This window comes from Acomys minous, assembly GCF_964271855.1.
Source record: "Acomys minous genome assembly, chromosome: 18".
In the NCBI taxonomy this organism is placed as follows: domain Eukaryota; kingdom Metazoa; phylum Chordata; class Mammalia; order Rodentia; family Muridae; genus Acomys; species Acomys minous.
In genome coordinates this window covers 44,678,887-44,695,877 of record NC_140501.1, presented here as the reverse complement: position 1 = coordinate 44,695,877, position 16,991 = coordinate 44,678,887, and the positions used below count along the sequence as shown (strand labels likewise).

The 16,991-nt window shown below is 45.7% G+C and overlaps 1 protein-coding gene across 7 annotated transcripts in view; it reads left to right on the top strand.

The window, feature by feature from the left end:
• The window catches only part of LCP1 (lymphocyte cytosolic protein 1), a 92,704-nt gene that overhangs the window by 49,899 nt on the left and 25,814 nt on the right, over nt 1-16,991 (top strand). For all 7 annotated transcript variants that reach the window (XM_084767982.1, XM_084767980.1, XM_084767984.1 and 4 more), the window contains 3 exons: nt 11,573-11,659; nt 12,853-13,016; nt 14,746-14,875. In XM_084767982.1, coding sequence (XP_084624108.1) covers nt 11,596-11,659; nt 12,853-13,016; nt 14,746-14,875 — 358 coding nt within the window. In that variant the 5' untranslated portion in view covers nt 11,573-11,595. The remainder of the gene's footprint in view (nt 1-11,572; nt 11,660-12,852; nt 13,017-14,745; nt 14,876-16,991) is intronic.

The following is a 16,991-nucleotide window of genomic DNA, read 5'->3' as shown; positions in this document are numbered from 1 at the left end:
CTCTGGGCAGCCTTCCTCCATCTTTCTTCACCATTCCTGCCTCTCCTTCCTCCTCTCTGTCTCTCTGTGTCTGTCTGTCTGTCTGTCTGTCTGTCTGTCTGTCCTCTTCCCCATCTTTTCTCCTTCCAAACCCTTCCTCTATTCTTTCTCCTTCTTCCCCAGTTCTTCCCTGGCAGAATCCAGGGCTTCCTTCTCTGTGCTCTCACAGCACCATGATGGCATCTTTAAACTAGTCAGGGTAGTGTAGCCTTTCACATTCATGGTGACTTCCCTTCACTCAATCGTGTGTCCCCTGGAGGCGTCTTTATGTTTCCAGTACCCAAGACAAGACGTCTGCTTCACACAACGATAGCGGATAGCCAAAGTGTGCAGGACTCCCGAATACAGGATCCCTTTCTCTGTGGGAGCCATGGGGACACCGGCAGGGAAGACCAAGCCGGGTGGTGGCCTTGCTGGTCTTAACACCTCCTTTAAGACGTTGAAGAACTTTAGAGAAGAGACATTTAGAATTTCCCCCCAGAGAGTACCAGGCCTGAGTATGTAGGAGTATAAGCAACGCGACACTGGGGCTTTCAACTTACGGAGTTTCCCTTTGGGTCACTCTGACGAAGGGCAGACAACAGATACAGGAGTGTGGTAGCCAGGGCACTTGGAAAGTGATGCGCCCCCTCCAGTTCACAGCTGCGTGACCCTAAGCTAGTCATTTAACCTCGCCCCGTCAGTAATGCTCCATGGAGCTGTGGTGAGATCCCAGCATCCTAATGCGGATAAGGCGTTCAGCAGACATTAGCTGCTGCTGCTGTCATCCAGGTCTTTCCACTTTGTCTAGTTACTGTTTTCTCTGACACTAGATGACTAGGCCTCCGTAGAGGCTCTGGGTCAAAGAGCCCAAGTAAAAGAGGGGAAAGGTTGACTGGCCTTCGAGAAATCCTCCTCCACATCTGTTGAATCTAAGCCTCTTAGTTCATTTGGTGACACCGTGACTAAAATGCCTGAGGCCGGGTAGTGTATAAATCAGAGAGACTCGTTTCTTTCCGTTTTAGAGGCTGGGAAGTCATGCAAGGGTGAAGGGTTACCTTTAATCCCCCTGCCTCATCCCATTCTAGCAGGCAAAAGGCAAGAAAACACAGGCAAGAAAGGGTGAGGACAGGTCAACTCAGTCCCACCAGAAGGAGATTCCTGCCACACTGAATTAGGCTGGCAAGGACTTTGCACTACGCAGTCATTAGGCCTCTCTCCAACACTGCACCATTCTGGATTTGGTTCCTAACGCGTGACTTTGAGGGACACATTTAAGCCTCCGCGTTATGCGTCTTCCTCTGGGGGCTGTCTTTATCTCTCTCCAGGGGAACAAATCCTTCCTGGGAATCTAAGGAGGCCTCCTAGACTCTAAAGTGAGGGGTGTATCTGTCTTCCTTACTGAACACATCACATCTTTCTTTTGTATTCTCAGTGTCTACCACAGGCCTGGGGTGCAGCAGGGGTTTGGTGATGTCAGTTGAAGGGATAATGGTACAGATTTACGAGTTCTGCTTAGTGTACACATTTAGAATTGCCAGAGACTGGGTTTCATACTCGTTACTGATGTGCAAATTACAGTCTGGTAAACGCGCCACCACTGCCGTCTACGGTTCTATGCTTTTTCTTATATAAACTGTTAGTCTTAGCTACTTTTGCGGAGCTATTGTGAGGACCCCCCCCATACTCCCCATCACTTAGATGAGGAGGGCTTTCTTTTATAGTTTGTTACTGTTGTTTTTGTTTTATTTATTTATTTGTTTGTTTATTTATTTATTTATTTATTTATTTTAGGTTTTTTGAGACAGGGTTTCTCTGTGTACCAGTTCTGGCTATCCTGGACTTGCTTTTGTAGACCAGGCTGGCCTCGAACTCACAGCGATCAGCTTGCCTCTGCCTCCCGAGTGCTGGGATTAAAGGTGTGCGCCACCACGCCCGGCCGTTACTGTTGTTTTTAAAATGCTTTCCTCCAAATTGATTTTTAGCTGACATATGAAATAGTATTTCTTATGTGCAACATAGGTTTTGATATACATAGATAGATAGATAGATAGATAGATATTATTTAAATGAGTGCAATTCCTCCTAGTTACCTTTTTATATAGTCAATTTTTCTGTCCTCTTCTTAAGCATTTTCAAAACTATGGCATACTGTCATCCACTGTAGTCACCATCTGAGGGGAGATCTCCTGAACTTATTCCTCCAGGCAACTGTGACAGTGTATTTGCTGAGCCCCCACCAGGAATTTCTGCCTCGACTAGCCGCTGGTTTGCTCTCAACTTCTATAAAGGCAACTTTTTAAAAAAGACTCTGCACATCAGTGAGATGAGATAGTGTTTGTCTTTCTCTAGCTGTCTTGAGGTTCATCTGTCTTCTTGCACTGACAGCATTTTTCTCCCTATTTTTTTTTAAGAGTATAATTCCATGGCATTTATAGCACCACCACACTTACATGATGTTGTCTTTATCCAGGCATCAGTTAATGGACATTTAAACTGTTTCCATTTCTTGGTCAATTTTTTTCCTTTGAAGGAGCACTTCACTAGATAGCCCAGGCTAGCCTTCAACTTACCATTCTCCTGCCTCCTCTTGCTAGCTACTGACATTATACTGTATGCTGCCATGCTTGGCCTTTCTTGGCCGTCAAGAACAGTACTTCAGTAACATGAGCATGCAGATCTCTTAACCCAATAGTTTCCTTTCCTGTTGGTAAATACCCAATAGTCGGGTAGCAGGTAGGGAGACCACATAACAGGTCTGTTTTTAACCCTTTCAGGAATCTCCTGGCCCTTTATAACTATAACTCTCTGTCTATATCTATAACCCAGATATTCTCATGTTTGCTGGTTGACGGAGTTGGCACAAACTCAAAAGATAGCAAAGCGGGCTGCTTAAAATGTTGGAAAATAAACTCCTGAACCAGCGTCTAAAAAAAAAAAAAAAGACAAACCATGGCCAGGGTGGGAGATTTATAAATTGAACAGCCCCCCGTGGTCCCTCCAGAGATTAAGCCCAAGAAGGAAGGAGCTGTAATCACACCAGAAAAGATTTAGGTTACAAGGTAGGGATATGAGACACCAGAGAGGTTATAGAGTTTCCGTATTTGGGTCTTTTAAAAGAAAATACTAGGTGGCTCTCTTTCTGGGACAGTCTGTTCACTGTCTTGCCTAGAAGCTAGGAGTGAACTGGATCAGCTTGTCTTTTGCGTGTGTGATGACATCCCAGAAAATAGGTCCCACAGGCCACTTGGACAGCTCTTCTCCTCTGCACTGCTCCACTGGGCAGCCGAGTAGGGGGCATCTGCTTGGGGGCCATGAGGAAATGCATCTGGAACAGCCCTATGTGCTGACGAGGTAAGAGCAGGGACAGTGACTGGCCCCTGGGAGCCAGGCTCTCTCCCTCATTTGCTCCCTTCTTAGGAAGACACCTCTGGGGTATAGCCATTGCTCCTGAGGACACCCACACCAACTGCATTAACCCTCCGCATGCGTGCCTCTAGTCTACATGTTCGCTGCTCAGCTACTGAGTGGAATCTGAGACTTTTAACATGGAAGGGACTCCCTGTCTCAATTTATGGACGAAGAAACCAAGGCCCAGAGAACAAGCTACACAGCCAGGAGGGAGGCAGGGTCTTCTCATGAGAGCCTGGACACAACTTCTTCTCAGTCCTCATGCCTGATACTTCAGTTGAGACTCACCTGGCGAACGTATTCGTTTAGTGAATTGTGCGAGCTGGTTTTGGTGTTTGATAATTTTATTTGCCCATTTCTGTATTTCTGTATTTTGAGATAGGGTAGTACTGACTGGTCTAGAGCTCTCACCATGTAGCAAAGGCTGGCCTCGAATTCATGGAGGTCTTTTTGCCTCAGTCTCCTGTGTGATAGGCTTATGGGTCCTTGCCATGATATCTGGCACGTTATTTTAATTTTGGATAGGCCTCTATGCTTAATTACTCCTATGGTCTTTTTCTTTTTTTAAGTCTCAAAGGTCTATGTTTAACCTTTTCACTCATTTGTCCGTGAGCTCCAGAAAGCCTCATTGGGTCAACCATTTTGCACCACATTAATCACCATCTATGTGCTAACACTCAAAGCTTGGCATTTAGCTGTCTGTGGCCTTCATGAAGCTCTAGCCTGTGGGTCTCTTGTACTTCCTCCTGCATCTCCCAGAAACTAGAACGGAGCTTTGTACACAGTCATCCAAGTGGGAGTGAAAGGACGAGTGGATGGTGTTTGATATTCAGGCGATAACCGTTTCTTGTTGATATCAGTTCTTCGAACAAATGTGTTTGGTGTGCCCTGAGCTAGAGAGAAGCGTGGTTCTTAATGTTCCCATGCTAGAAGGGAGGATGAAAAGTAGCTGTGGATTCCCAAGAGGCTAGTACCAGGGGTCGCACTGTAGCCTAGGGAAGGAGAAGGATGCTGAGGTACTACAGCATCCTTAAGCTCCCGCCTGATGTACCACCCTTGCTTACAAAGCTTGGTTTGGATAACTTGGTAGAGAGCAGAGGTGTTGGGGGATGTTCTGGGAAGGACAGGTCGGGCAATGTGGTCCCTTGAGTTGGAGGTAGGGCTGGGGGGAACCTATGTGCTTGGTTCTGTCCCTATAGCTTCAGAAGTTCCTCAACTAAGTAGCCAACCCATAGAGGCTTCCAGAGCACCACAGTGGGGAGCTTGGAAGAGTGCTGTGGCCTGGGGCTTTTCTAATGGTGTTTACACAGCCCAGGCCTGCTGTGACAGCACTCCATTGTCTTCTTCCCTGAGGCCTCTTCAGGTCACAGGCTGCAGAGAAAGGATTCTGTGCCCTGGTAGAGCCTGTGGGGGAAACTGGTGCAGGAAAAAAAAAAAAAAAAAAAAAAAAAAAAAAAAAAAAAAAAAGGTCAAATTTGAGGTTTAACTTCATAACAAGGATTTGTAAAAACTCACTAAGTGCCTAATTGTATCTGAGACCATTTGTAATTGAATTCATTTTTTTAAAAAGGTTTATGTTCAGATGTCTACCTGCTTGTGTGTCTGTGTGCCAGTTGTGTGCCTGGTGCCTGTGCAAGTCAGAAGAGGAAGTTGGGCCGCCTGGAATTGGAGTTACTGCGGTGGGTGGGGGGTGTTACAGACAGTTGCCAGCTGTCCTCTGGGTGTTGGAAATCAAACCCAGGTTCTCTGCAAGAGCAGCCAGTGCTCTCACCCACTGAGCCATTTCTCCAATCCCTATAATTGAATTGTTGAAACCAAACCAAAGTCTTTTAAAAACTGTATTTTCAGAGTCCCCCTTGCTTTGAAAGTTAGCACACAGACCTGGTATCCAAGGACATGGAGTAAGTTGCTGTACACTCTTTGTTAGCTCTCCTGAGGGCGGCCCTGTGACACAGAATGGGCAGGACCAAGCAGAAGCCAATACCTTTTTTTCCCTCCCTTTTAAGTTGTAGGAGTGTTTTCTTTTGCTACACAATTGTGTGATATTTTTGTTTCATTCCTTGGTCGTCTTGAGCCACACTTGGTGTGTTTCTGATTATTCACAGTTCATGAAAGCATCTAGAAGGTTTGTAGTTTCCTCTACGGATGTCCCGAGGCTGCTGAGATGCAACCAGGACCTAGGATCAGAATTCTCTGGTTTTCCTTCACCTACAGAGTCAAGTTGCAAGGAAAGTGGGGCACAGTCAGGGCAGCTCCTTGCTCACGTGATACTGGGGTGGCAGATGCCCCGGGACTCTGGCAGGTTGATATCTGGTCACCACTGTCCCTATTCTCAGCACTGATGGACCTGGAGTGTCCTGAGTATCACCTCAGGACAGGCCACTGTCCCTCTTCTGGCTGTTTAAGGGATCAGTTCTGAAATGCTGAGAAAGTCCCAAGTAGACACTCAATTAGAGGAGCTGTCTTCTCCTGCAAACCCCTCAGCACTTCGTGCCATGGTAAGAACCTATAAATGGCTTCTCTATTCAGACTTTGGGAAATTTGAGCCAAATACTTTGGTAATAACTCATTCTCTGAATCACTGGGTCATGACCCGTCTGGGGAACACCTTCTATCTGGAAGCAAAGACCAAAAACCTTGTCACCTTTAAAGAAAAAGCAGACTTTGTGGCTTTTTGCAGCTTGGGGCTTCCTTGAGCTAAAGGATGGTCTTAAATTTTTTAAAACCAAAAGAAAACCTAGTGATCTCTTTAGCCAACTGTCTTGGGATTCTACGGCGATTGATCTAAAGGGCTGGCGTTCTCACAGGAAGAAAAACTAGCAGCCAGGAACGACCAGATAAATGATTTGAGATTTGTCTCCTTAGATCTATGACTTGGGTAGTGATTCATAAATGAAGTTCCTGGCCTGACTACTGATTAAAATGGCTCCTGGCAGGGCACTGTTACATGGCACAGTCCTGAAAAGGGGGAAAAGTGCTTTAGGCTGAGCCTAATGACCCAAGTCCCACATGGTGAAAGGAGAGAAACTGACTCCTTCAAGTTGTCCTCTTGCCCCTAGGTGTTTGATGTGGCATGCCCACACCCATATATCCCCTCCCCTTGACACTAAGTAAAATGCAATTAAATATACCAAGGGAGGGCATGGGTCGGGGCTGGGACCACAGCCCAGTTGTAGACCACATGGTGGACATATGTAGGCCCTAGCACCAAAAAGAAATGACTAACTACTTTGGACATACTCAGTGCAGGGTCCTGTAAAGCTAGCTTGAAAATACTCATTCATGCCCTGGAAGACACACGCGTTCTTTCTTCAGGCCCCCACCCCAACCCCACTCCTGGGTGCTTGGGGGCTCCAGATACCAGAGTATGCATGTCTCTTGTCGCCTATATTGTGCTAGTACTGCAAAGTGACATCTTCCCCTAGGGACCTGGCTAATAGGTGATAATCTGGCCCACCCTTCAAATGTGCATGAGTAACGGGCACAGTTGCCTCAGGCAAACACATAAGCTATATAAGACATCTAAAATTAGATGCTGCTGCGGAGATGTCCTCCTTAGATGTGGCCGGGCTGCATGTTGTAACATTCATCACATCCTGCCTCGCTCTGCAGAAGCGCTGTCTGCTGCACACTGCGCTCAGTTCAATTAGTCTGAAGGGTTGCCTCTCAGCCAAAGACTTCCCCGACCTTTTGAGAGGTACCTGCACCCCCTATCTCTTCTCTTCTCTACATTGAGAACACCATCGGGGTGTGGCCTTTGAGCATCTGCGCCCAGAGGAAGTATTTTACGTGGTTGCATTATCAGTTTCCTCGCCTGTAAGTCAGAATGCTGTAATAAACTTCCTCTGATGCTCCCCCCTTCTCTAAAAGTGGTGTTTGTGTGTCTAGATCCTACTTCTCAGGGTGAAGGTACAAGAAACCTGATGATCTGTGCAAATCTGGGCCCTACAATAGCCCACATCAACTGCTGTCACCTGCAGACTCCCCTCTCCTGTCCACCTCTTACACTACATAAACCCCCTTCTGTTTGTTTGTTTCTTTCTTCTTTTTTTCCCCAAAGCCATCGAACTACTGAAGACCTGAGGATTTTTTAAATTATTTCCTTTTTAAAAATTAATTTATTTAGATTATATCTCAATTGTTATTCCATCCCTTGTACCCTCCCATTCCTCCCTCCCTCCCACTTTCACTCTATTCCCCTACCCTATGTCAGTGACTGAGGGGTACCTCCTCCCCTACTATGATTGTAGCCTATCAAGTCTCATCTTGGTAGCCTGTCTATCCTTTCTCTGAATGCCACCAAGGGAAAGTGGTCAAATATGGGGCACCAGAGTTTGTATCAGAGTCAGTTTCCACTATTCACTCAAATGTGGAGAATGTCCTGTCCATTGGATAGATCTGAGTAGGGCTTCAATGTTTACTGCATGTACTGTCCATGGTTGGTGTAGTAGTTTGAGCAGGACCCCTGGGCCCAGTTGCTCCCATCCTGATGTTCTTCTTGTAGGTTTCTAGGACCCCCTAGATCTTTCTATTTCTCCATCCTCCCATACTTCTCTCACCTAGAGTCCCAGTAGACCTGAGGATGTTTAAACATGAAGCCACTTTTGCATCTCCAAGCTGATACTCCCACTCCTAAAACGCTGAAGAGAATATCATTAGGTGTTGTGTTAGGTGTTTGCTCCTGACCAACATGATGGTTTTATTTTGTTGTTGTTGTTTTGGTTTTTCAAGACAGAGTTTCTCTGTGCAGTCCTGGATGTCCTGGAAGTCGTTAGACCAGGCTGGCCTCGAACTCAGAGCTCCTCATACCTCTGCCTCCTGAGTGCCGGGATAAAAGATGTGCACCACCACTCTTGGCTAACACTCTAGCCGTTATTCCCCTTTACGGCCTTTAGTTTGTATGAGCCATGCAAACGAAGGAGACATGAAGTATTTCTGGTCAAATATTTCTTCTTCGCTGTACCATGATCTTTGGGGTTTCTTTTTTACCCAATGCTATGGATCTCTTGTTGCTTTCATTCTTTAAAAAATTATTTCTATTTTATTTATGCATATGTGGGTGCCTGTGTGAGTTTATGTGCACCACATTCGTACAGGTGAGCCCAGAGGACATTGGGTCTCCTGGAGTTGGAGTTACAGGTGTTGTTGAGCCATCTGATGTGGGTGCTAGGAACCGAATCCACGTCCTCTGCCAGGGTAATGTATGATCTTAACTGCTAAGCTGTCCCACCAAATCCCTCGGTTCTGTTTCTGACACAGTGCAATCTAATTCCTCTGTCTAGCTAAACTTCTCAGCAGCTTCTTACAATGTCCAGTAATCAGACACTCTTCTGTGAAAATGTAGGGCCAGGTGTGGATCCCACAACCCTGCTTACTCTCCTCACCCTTAGTCTTTGTGCTGTGCTTTAAGGTAACTAACGGGGCCACGCTTTACTTGAAATAAACAGCAGGGCGTGGCTCATGGTAGCTGTTCATAAACCGTGTAAGAACCTATCTCATGTTATGGACACCCGTGAGCCAAGTATGTCTTAACAAGCGTGGCCTGCCAGCTGTAGAACCAGGCCAGCTGTGATGGTGACCCCCAGGAATCACTATCATTGGGGGGAGCAGTGAGTGTGCGTGTGCCATGTTGGTATAAAGGAGAGATGAGCCAACGCAGTTACAATAATTTAGAAAAGTTACGACAACTGTCCTATAACAGAAGCCACAGTGATGTAACGCACAGAAGGGCAAACTTCCTCTTCTGCAATTCGCAGCCGGGCTCGCGGTGCTATTGGTCAAATCTCCAGCCGGCCAGGTATTCAAGATACTAATGAGCGATTGCTGAGGGATGAGCGAGTGGAGAGAAAAGGGTCTACAAAGGGTGGGAGGGCGTGGACTGGAGCCTTGGGTAGACAGCCGGGATCGGGGTGCGGGGGTGACTTGAGAGTTGGAATGCTGCAGAGGTGGGAGTCTTAGCTTCTTCGAGCTTCTGTGTCCTCCTCTATAAAATGGAAATAGCCATGCTAATCCACCATCAGCAGACACTGAGCGTCATCAGGGGGACAATAAAATATAGCATTTAGTGCACCCTTCAATTGCCCTCTTCTTAATGCCCTGGTAAGGATCTTCCTGAAAGCCTGCCGTTCTTTTAGCATTAGCTTTCAGAGAACTAGAATGTGATATTCAGCCACTTGTAGCAAAGTGAGGCAGGTTTTAGGCGTCTGCTGACCACTGAAGCTCCTGGCTGTGTCCACTCGCTGCGGCTGTGGTTCCCTTGACTTGGAGCTAGGTCTCTGTAACTTGGTTCAGAGGAGTTTTGGGGAAATGACTATAAGAGGGAGGGATGGAAAAGGAGAGGGAATGAAGGGAAGGTGGCGGTCAGATCACTAGTAGGTGTCGCTTAGGACTTACTGGGCTCTGTGATTGAGGGTGTGCTTGTTTGCACAATTAGCCTTCAGTGTGTCCTATGTTCCTCCAGGGAACCTGTCACAGCACTGTCTGGTCAGATACAGAAAGCCAGTGATAATACAATAAATTCCCAATAAGTAACAAAAAGGCTTTTTAAATGAGTTAAAAGGCTAAAGAGATGGCTCAGCGGTTAAGAGCACTGACTGCTCTTCCAAAGGACCCGGGTTCAATTCCCAGCACCCACATGGCAGCTCACAACTGTCTGTAATTCCAAGAGCTGAAACCCTCAAACAGACATATATGCAGGCAAAGCACCAATGCACATACAATAAAAATAAATACATTATAAAAAAGAGAAAGAAATGGGACTGTTTAAAAAAATAAATGAGTTAAAGTACAACTATGTAGATAATTTTCTGGTCTTTCATACATGTCTCTGGTTCCCACAGATGCATATGGCAATAAGGAGAGAAGATGGCGTGGGCAGGGCACAGTACAAGCTTCTCAGGCAACACTCTCAGACTTGTTTCTATTTGCTTACCTTTTTGTGGTCTGAGATATTTGTTTATTTTCATTTACATGTAAGAATTTTATTAACAAAAGATTGGGTAGCAAAAATGTGAAGCCACTGTTATTGTACGTGGCAGGAGAGTTTCACTCTCGTATTGGTGGAGAATGGATGCAGATCTGCAAAGTTGAGTGTCATGCAGTTCGACCCATAGATTTTATTGTTAAAACATTTGCTTTTTTGTGTGTGGATGCCAGCTGTCACTGAGAACAAATACAGCACCTCAGAAAGATGCGAAAACATTAAAAAAAAAAAAAGGAATTTGGTTTAAAGTATCCTTGCCATAATGTAAAACATTTTAATATAGATAATTCAGCTAACTGGTCAGAATGAAATGATATTTAGACACATCTCATCTTCCGACTTCCCACTCCATTTACAACGTCCCCTGCAGGGAATCCCGCCAGCTTCTGTGGACGCCCCACTGACGTGTGTGCTGACCTGTGGATTAGCAAGGAGCTAGGGGTGGGAATTCGTTTTCCTCGTTTCATTCTTTCTGCCCACTAGAGGGCAGCAGTGTTGCACAGGGCTAGCAGGTTGCTCAGCAAGCTTTTCTGAGAAAACATGTAAAAATGAGTTTTGGATTTTCATATGTGAATTTTTAGAAAGTCACCTCCTTCCTTCATCCTTGACTAAGCGGGGTCAAACTTATGCACGGAACTCTTTGAGTTTATAAAGCATATCTATTCGCTTGGCCAAGCATTAATTTAAAAGATAATCAATGATGGTACGTGTAAAGATACTTACTAAAAATGTCTTAATTATATATTTCTATGTGGTAAATTACTCCAAAATAGAGTAATCTTACAACCTCCTTCTCTGTTCTTTGTAATGTTGCCTCAGAGTACAATTGAGCCAGGAGGTTCATACTGGTCTCCTCAGGTGGCTTCCTTATAAGAACGAGGGTGGGGGTGGGGGAGGTGGGAGGGGGGAGCCGACCATGAATGAACATTACAAAGTAAACCAGGTGGGAATTCCCAGTCCTGGGTGTACTTCCACCGCCTTCCTATTGTCATAGACAGCTGGCTCTGATGACCCCATGTGGGAGGCTGGCACGTTCTGAAAGATGGCCGCAAGTCACGGAGGATGAGGAAGAACGTGTCTTCCTTTAATAAGCAGTATTTGTTCTGGACTTAACAAGAATTAAGATGCACCGCGCTCACTCCTCTGTCCTCCTCCTCTTAGGTCTGTCACCTAAAGCAGTGAAAATGGCCCGAGGATCAGTGTCTGATGAAGAAATGATGGAGCTCAGAGAGGCTTTTGCCAAAGTCGGTGAGTGGCCCTGATGCCCCCTTGCACCACTCTTCTACTGAGTTGCTTCGTGAGCTGCTTGAGGCAGGGGTGCTCAGCCTGTGAGTTACAGCCCCCTTCGGGTCCAACTGTTCTTTCCCAGGGGGTCGCCTGAGACCACTGGAAAACACAGATACTTACATTATAGTTCCTAACAGTAGCAAGATTACAGTTACGAGGTAGCAATGAAAATAAGGTTATGGTTGCGGGGTGGGGGTGGGGGTGGGGGGGGAAGGAAGGGGTCACCACAACATGAGGAACTGTGTTAAAGAGTCACTACATTAGAGAGATTGCGAACCTGGGAGAGCCAATTTCTGAAAGATGAGCTTGAGAAAAACACTTCCTTCCTCGTCAGAACGGGGAACCCTGACTGTTACCTGCAGCCTTTCCCTGCAGAGTCACTATTCACATCCTGCCTACTTTCATTTGGTTTCCTTGATTTTAATGTTCTTTAGCTCCTTACCACTCACTCAGCTTGTGGCTTCCTTCTGAGTTTCTTTAAGAATTCCGAAAGGTTGCAGAAATAGGGAGATGGCCCAGTCCGTAAAGCGTTGCCGCGTAAGCACGGGGACCTGAGTTCCATCTCTAGCACCCACATAACATGCTGGCCATGGTGGCATGCACTTGCCATCCTAGCCTGGGGCAGCAGCGGAGACAGGTGACCCCTTAGGGCTCACTGGCCAGCTAGTCAGGCCAATTGGTGAGCTCCAGCTGCAGTGTGAAGAGCCCTGTCTTGAAAACCAAGATGGCTCCTGAGGAACAACACCCATGGTTGTCCTCTGACCTCCACACCTATGTATTCACACACACACACACACACACATACACACACACACACACACACACACACACGCGCGCGCGCGCGCGCGCGCGCGCACGAGTTTCTAAATATCATGTTACTGAAAGTGCCCAGTGGTGCAATCTGTTAGCGCACAGTACTTACAGAAAGCTCTGCTTTGAAATCATGAGCTGTTTACTGTGAGTGTTGGAAGTGATGCGTGACTGTCTGGATCCACAAGCAACGGGACTCCTAGCAGATTTTTGCCCCTGCCTGGGTCAGGCTGAACCCAGTGATTAAGTCATCTCCCTCCAGCCCCACCTGTCGTCTAGTATTCTCTTGCCTCTCTAAAGAACTGAGTTGCCCCGAAAGCATCACTCAATCCTTCGCATTCCAGATACTGATGGCAACGGCTACATCAGTTGCAATGAGCTGAATGACTTGTTCAAGGCCGCCTGCCTGCCTCTGCCCGGGTACCGCGTGAGAGAGATCACAGAGAACCTGATGGCCACGGGTGATCTGGACAAAGATGGGAAGATCAGCTTTGATGAGTTCATCAAGGTGAGCGTAATACACTGAATTCAAGGCGACGCACTTGGAACTTGAACTCTCGGTGTCACTAAGTATCCAGAGAGACAGCCCACCCCTTCCTGGTTCATTGTTATGGTCTTGCCTTTGTGTTTTTCTTTTTTCTTTTTATCTGTGTTTCTTTCTTTCTTTTTTTCTTTCTTTCTTTTTTTTTTTTTTTTTGGCTTTTCGAGACAGGGTTACTCTGTGTAGCCTTGACTGTCCTGGACTCACTTTGTAGAGCAGGCTAGCCCCGAATTCACAGTGATCCACCTGCCTCTGCCTCCCAAGTGCTGGGATTAAAGGTGTGTGCCACCTTGTGGTTTTCTTGACCTCAGCTTGGGTTTCTAAAAAAAAAAATGCCTTACTCTAGCTGGGTGTGTTAACTAAAACCTTAATTAGGATTTCCTTGCTGTGAGGCGACACCACGACCATGACAACTCTTGTAGAGGAAACCACTGGGTCTGGCTCACAGTCTCGCGGGTTTAGTCATTATTGTCACGTGGAAAATATGACAACACAGAGGCAGACACGGGGCTGGAGAAGAAGCCGAGAGCTCTACATCTTGATCAAAGGCAGCAGGGCACTGTGTGTCACACTGTGCATATCTCGAGCACCAGAGACCTCAAAGCCCGCCCCCACAGTGACGCACTTCCTCCAGCGAGGCCACACCCACTCCAACAAGGCCACACCTCCTAATAGTGCCACTCCCTATGGGCCAAGCATTCACACACATGAGTCTATGGGGCTGTACATAGTCAGACCACCACAGTGTGGTAGTCCACCTCTGTCATGCTTGCACTTGGGAACCTAAGGCAAGATGATTTGCTTTGAGCTCAAGGCCAGCCTGGGCTACGTAGTGAGCACCAGGCCAGCTGTATAACAAGGCCCTATTTGTAAAAGTAACTTTTATTCTCCTGGCTCAGTTGTTGTCAGGGAGGCTAATTGCCTCCTTCTGCTAACCTAGGCTTAGTCCTGGAAGCTTCTAGCCTCTGCAAAACCTAGCTTAGGTCTAGAATGTTTTCAGCCTCTGACACTTACTGCTTAATAAGCTTGCTTTTACTTGTTCTTTCTGAGCTCTGGCCTGGCTGGTTCAACTCAGCTGTTCTGGCTCAAACTCTTCACCCAGCTGATTTATTTAATCTGGCTTCTCTCTCGGCCCAGAATTGCTCTGCTTGGCCTCAAACTAACTCAGCAATCTGCTCTAATCTTCTGGCCTCTTCTCATTTTCTGGCTCATTCTGTCTTTACCTGAGTTCTCTCTCTGCAACCCATCTCTCTATTATTGTCCTCTCTCTGTAAAATTGCCTTTTAAGTAGCTTTCTTTTCCTCTCCTTGTGAGAGTTGGGCATATCTATTCTGTCAAATCTTCTCTGATTTTGTCACCTTTTCTGCCGCTCAATTAGACATCACTTTCAAACATGAGTGCTTCCTTCTACAAATTAACTTTACCTTCATTTGGGATTAAAGGCATGTACCACCATGCCTGCACCTACACTTTTTTACTTAATACTTGCTCTATACCAGACTGGCCTTGAGTTCAGATCTATTTGCCTCTGACTCCTAGATTAAAGGCATGTTTGTATTTCAGCTAGATCACATAGACCTAGAAAGTCTTTGGATATGATCTCTTGCCAGAACAGTGTTCTAAGTCAACATTCCTCTATACCTGTCAAAAAAAAAAAATCAAAACTAAATGAACCGAACATATTATGGTTTTACAGGTCTTCCATGGCCTAAAAAGCACCGAGGTTGCCAAAACTTTCCGGAAAGCCATCAACAAGAAGGAAGGGATCTGTGCTATTGGGGGCACCTCTGAGCAGTCCAGCGTGGGCACCCAACATTCCTACTCAGGTAAGCTGTGCTGATGGGCGGGGAGCAGAGGTAGATTGTCTGAGAGCTGAGAGCTGAGAATTGGAGGAGAAGAAAATCAGGAGAAAAGGCCCAGGCTTTCCGGAATTACAGAGTTAGTGTTTGATATGCAAACCGAAGGGGTAAAAGCAAAGAAGCAAGCACACCTGCATGGACGGAAATCCATCTTCCCACATGGGGGTGGACCAGTTCCAGGCCCAGGACACAGGAGCCATCTGAGCTCCAGAGAGCTTCCTGTACTAAGTGATCTCATTTGCATTTAAAGTCTGCTTTAAAAGCTGCCAAATTTTCTTTTAAAATTGTGGGGACAAAATTAGCCCTTTGAGTCTTTGCTTCAATACAATGATCATTCTTCACGCCTGCTGAGTGGTCAAAAAATATTGATTGGGAAAAGTTCTATATTTATCCCAACGGCTGACGAGAAGCAGCCTTAATGGAAGCTTCTAAGATCCCAAACAGTGCAGTTACTTAACATTTCCTGAATTTCAGCTTTCGAAAAGATGATTCAATGTTAAAGATACGTTTGTGGATAAGCATTGTTTGCAGTTGATGAGGCAAAATTTAGCCTTTCTTATTTTTAAAAAAGTATTTTTATATTAATTCTTTGAGAATTTTATATGATGTACTTTGAATATATATGCCCCTCCCCCAAGTCTCCCATAACCATCTTCTCCACTCTCCCATCCCTTCCCACTGTACTTTGGGATTTCTTCTTCTTTTTTCCCCCTTGAGTCCAATTTGTGTTACTTAGGCTTGGGAGTGGGCCCTGACCTGGTGTGTGGTTGGCCTACCAGGTGTCACATCATTATAGAAGATGAACCCTCCCTCTCCTCGGATACTAGTGAGATTTCATACTTGCCTTTCCCCCTCTATACTGGGATTTCCCCTGGCGAGAGCTTGCTCAGACTTGAGCCTTCTGTCATGATCACTGTGTATTCATAAGTGCAACTGCCCAGATATATCTGGTAAACGCGGTTTCCTTGGTATTAACACTCACCTTCGGCCCTTACGATCTTTCCAGCCTCTCTTTTGAGAAGATACTGAGCCTTGAGGGTAGGACTGTGATATGTATGTCCCATTTAGGGCTGAGCCCTCCACAGTCACCTGCTCTGCAAGTTGCCCTGTTAGCGGCCTCTGTGTTAATTGCTATCCATTGGAAGCTTCTCTCATGCGGACCGAGAGATGCTCTGGCTACAGGTTTAGCACTATGTCATGAGAGTCAGTTTTATACTATGCTCATTTAGCAGAGTAATACTATGTTCTCTACTGGGCCTGGGGCCTGCCAGCAACAGGTTCTTGGCCCCTTTACCAGTGCCAGGTATGGATTCCATCTCGTGAAGTGGGTCTTAGATGCAAGTTTTTAAAAATGGTTGCTTACTCCCATAAAATTAGTGCCACTATTGCACCAGTAGGCCTAGCTTCTCAGGCCGGTGGTAGCTTGCAGGGTTCTGAAAGTACCCAGTCTTATCTAGCCTTGTTTGTTCGTTCGTTCATTTGTTTGTTTTAATCTAGGAATTTTTCAAGCCTTTACTAAGTCAAAGTGTATCATAAAACTGCATAACAGTGATTCACTTTGCATCTTTACCAACTCAGAAATCCTCTGAGAGATACTTGTTTTCAGTGACATACAATTTGCAAAACACGGTGCTAGGGAGAAGGCAGAGCCTCAGATTCCACTAAGACTTTAAGATCAACTCATCACAGCTTTGCTTGTAGGAAGGAAGAATTCTATCACAGGCGATTTCATTCCCTTGCTGTTTAGTTAGAACCATAAAAAAAAGTCTAGTGATACCACAGTGACCATCCATGGCACACAACACTTAAGTGAACGGGCTACACAGCAGGACCTTGAGGTTTATCCTGTAAATATCAAGCCACATTTATATTTAAATTATACCCGAGCAGATATTTTATTATTTATCATTATCCAAATATAGCATGTGCATTTTTAAATTTTGTCTAAATCTTTAATTGTATCTTTGTGACTAGATTCAGTGCCTGCTTCTTAAGGGGAACCTCTGATTTTTGTAACTAGTAAATACAAGATGATAAAAACAAAACAAAACAACAACAAAAACAAAAACAAAAAAAACACAAG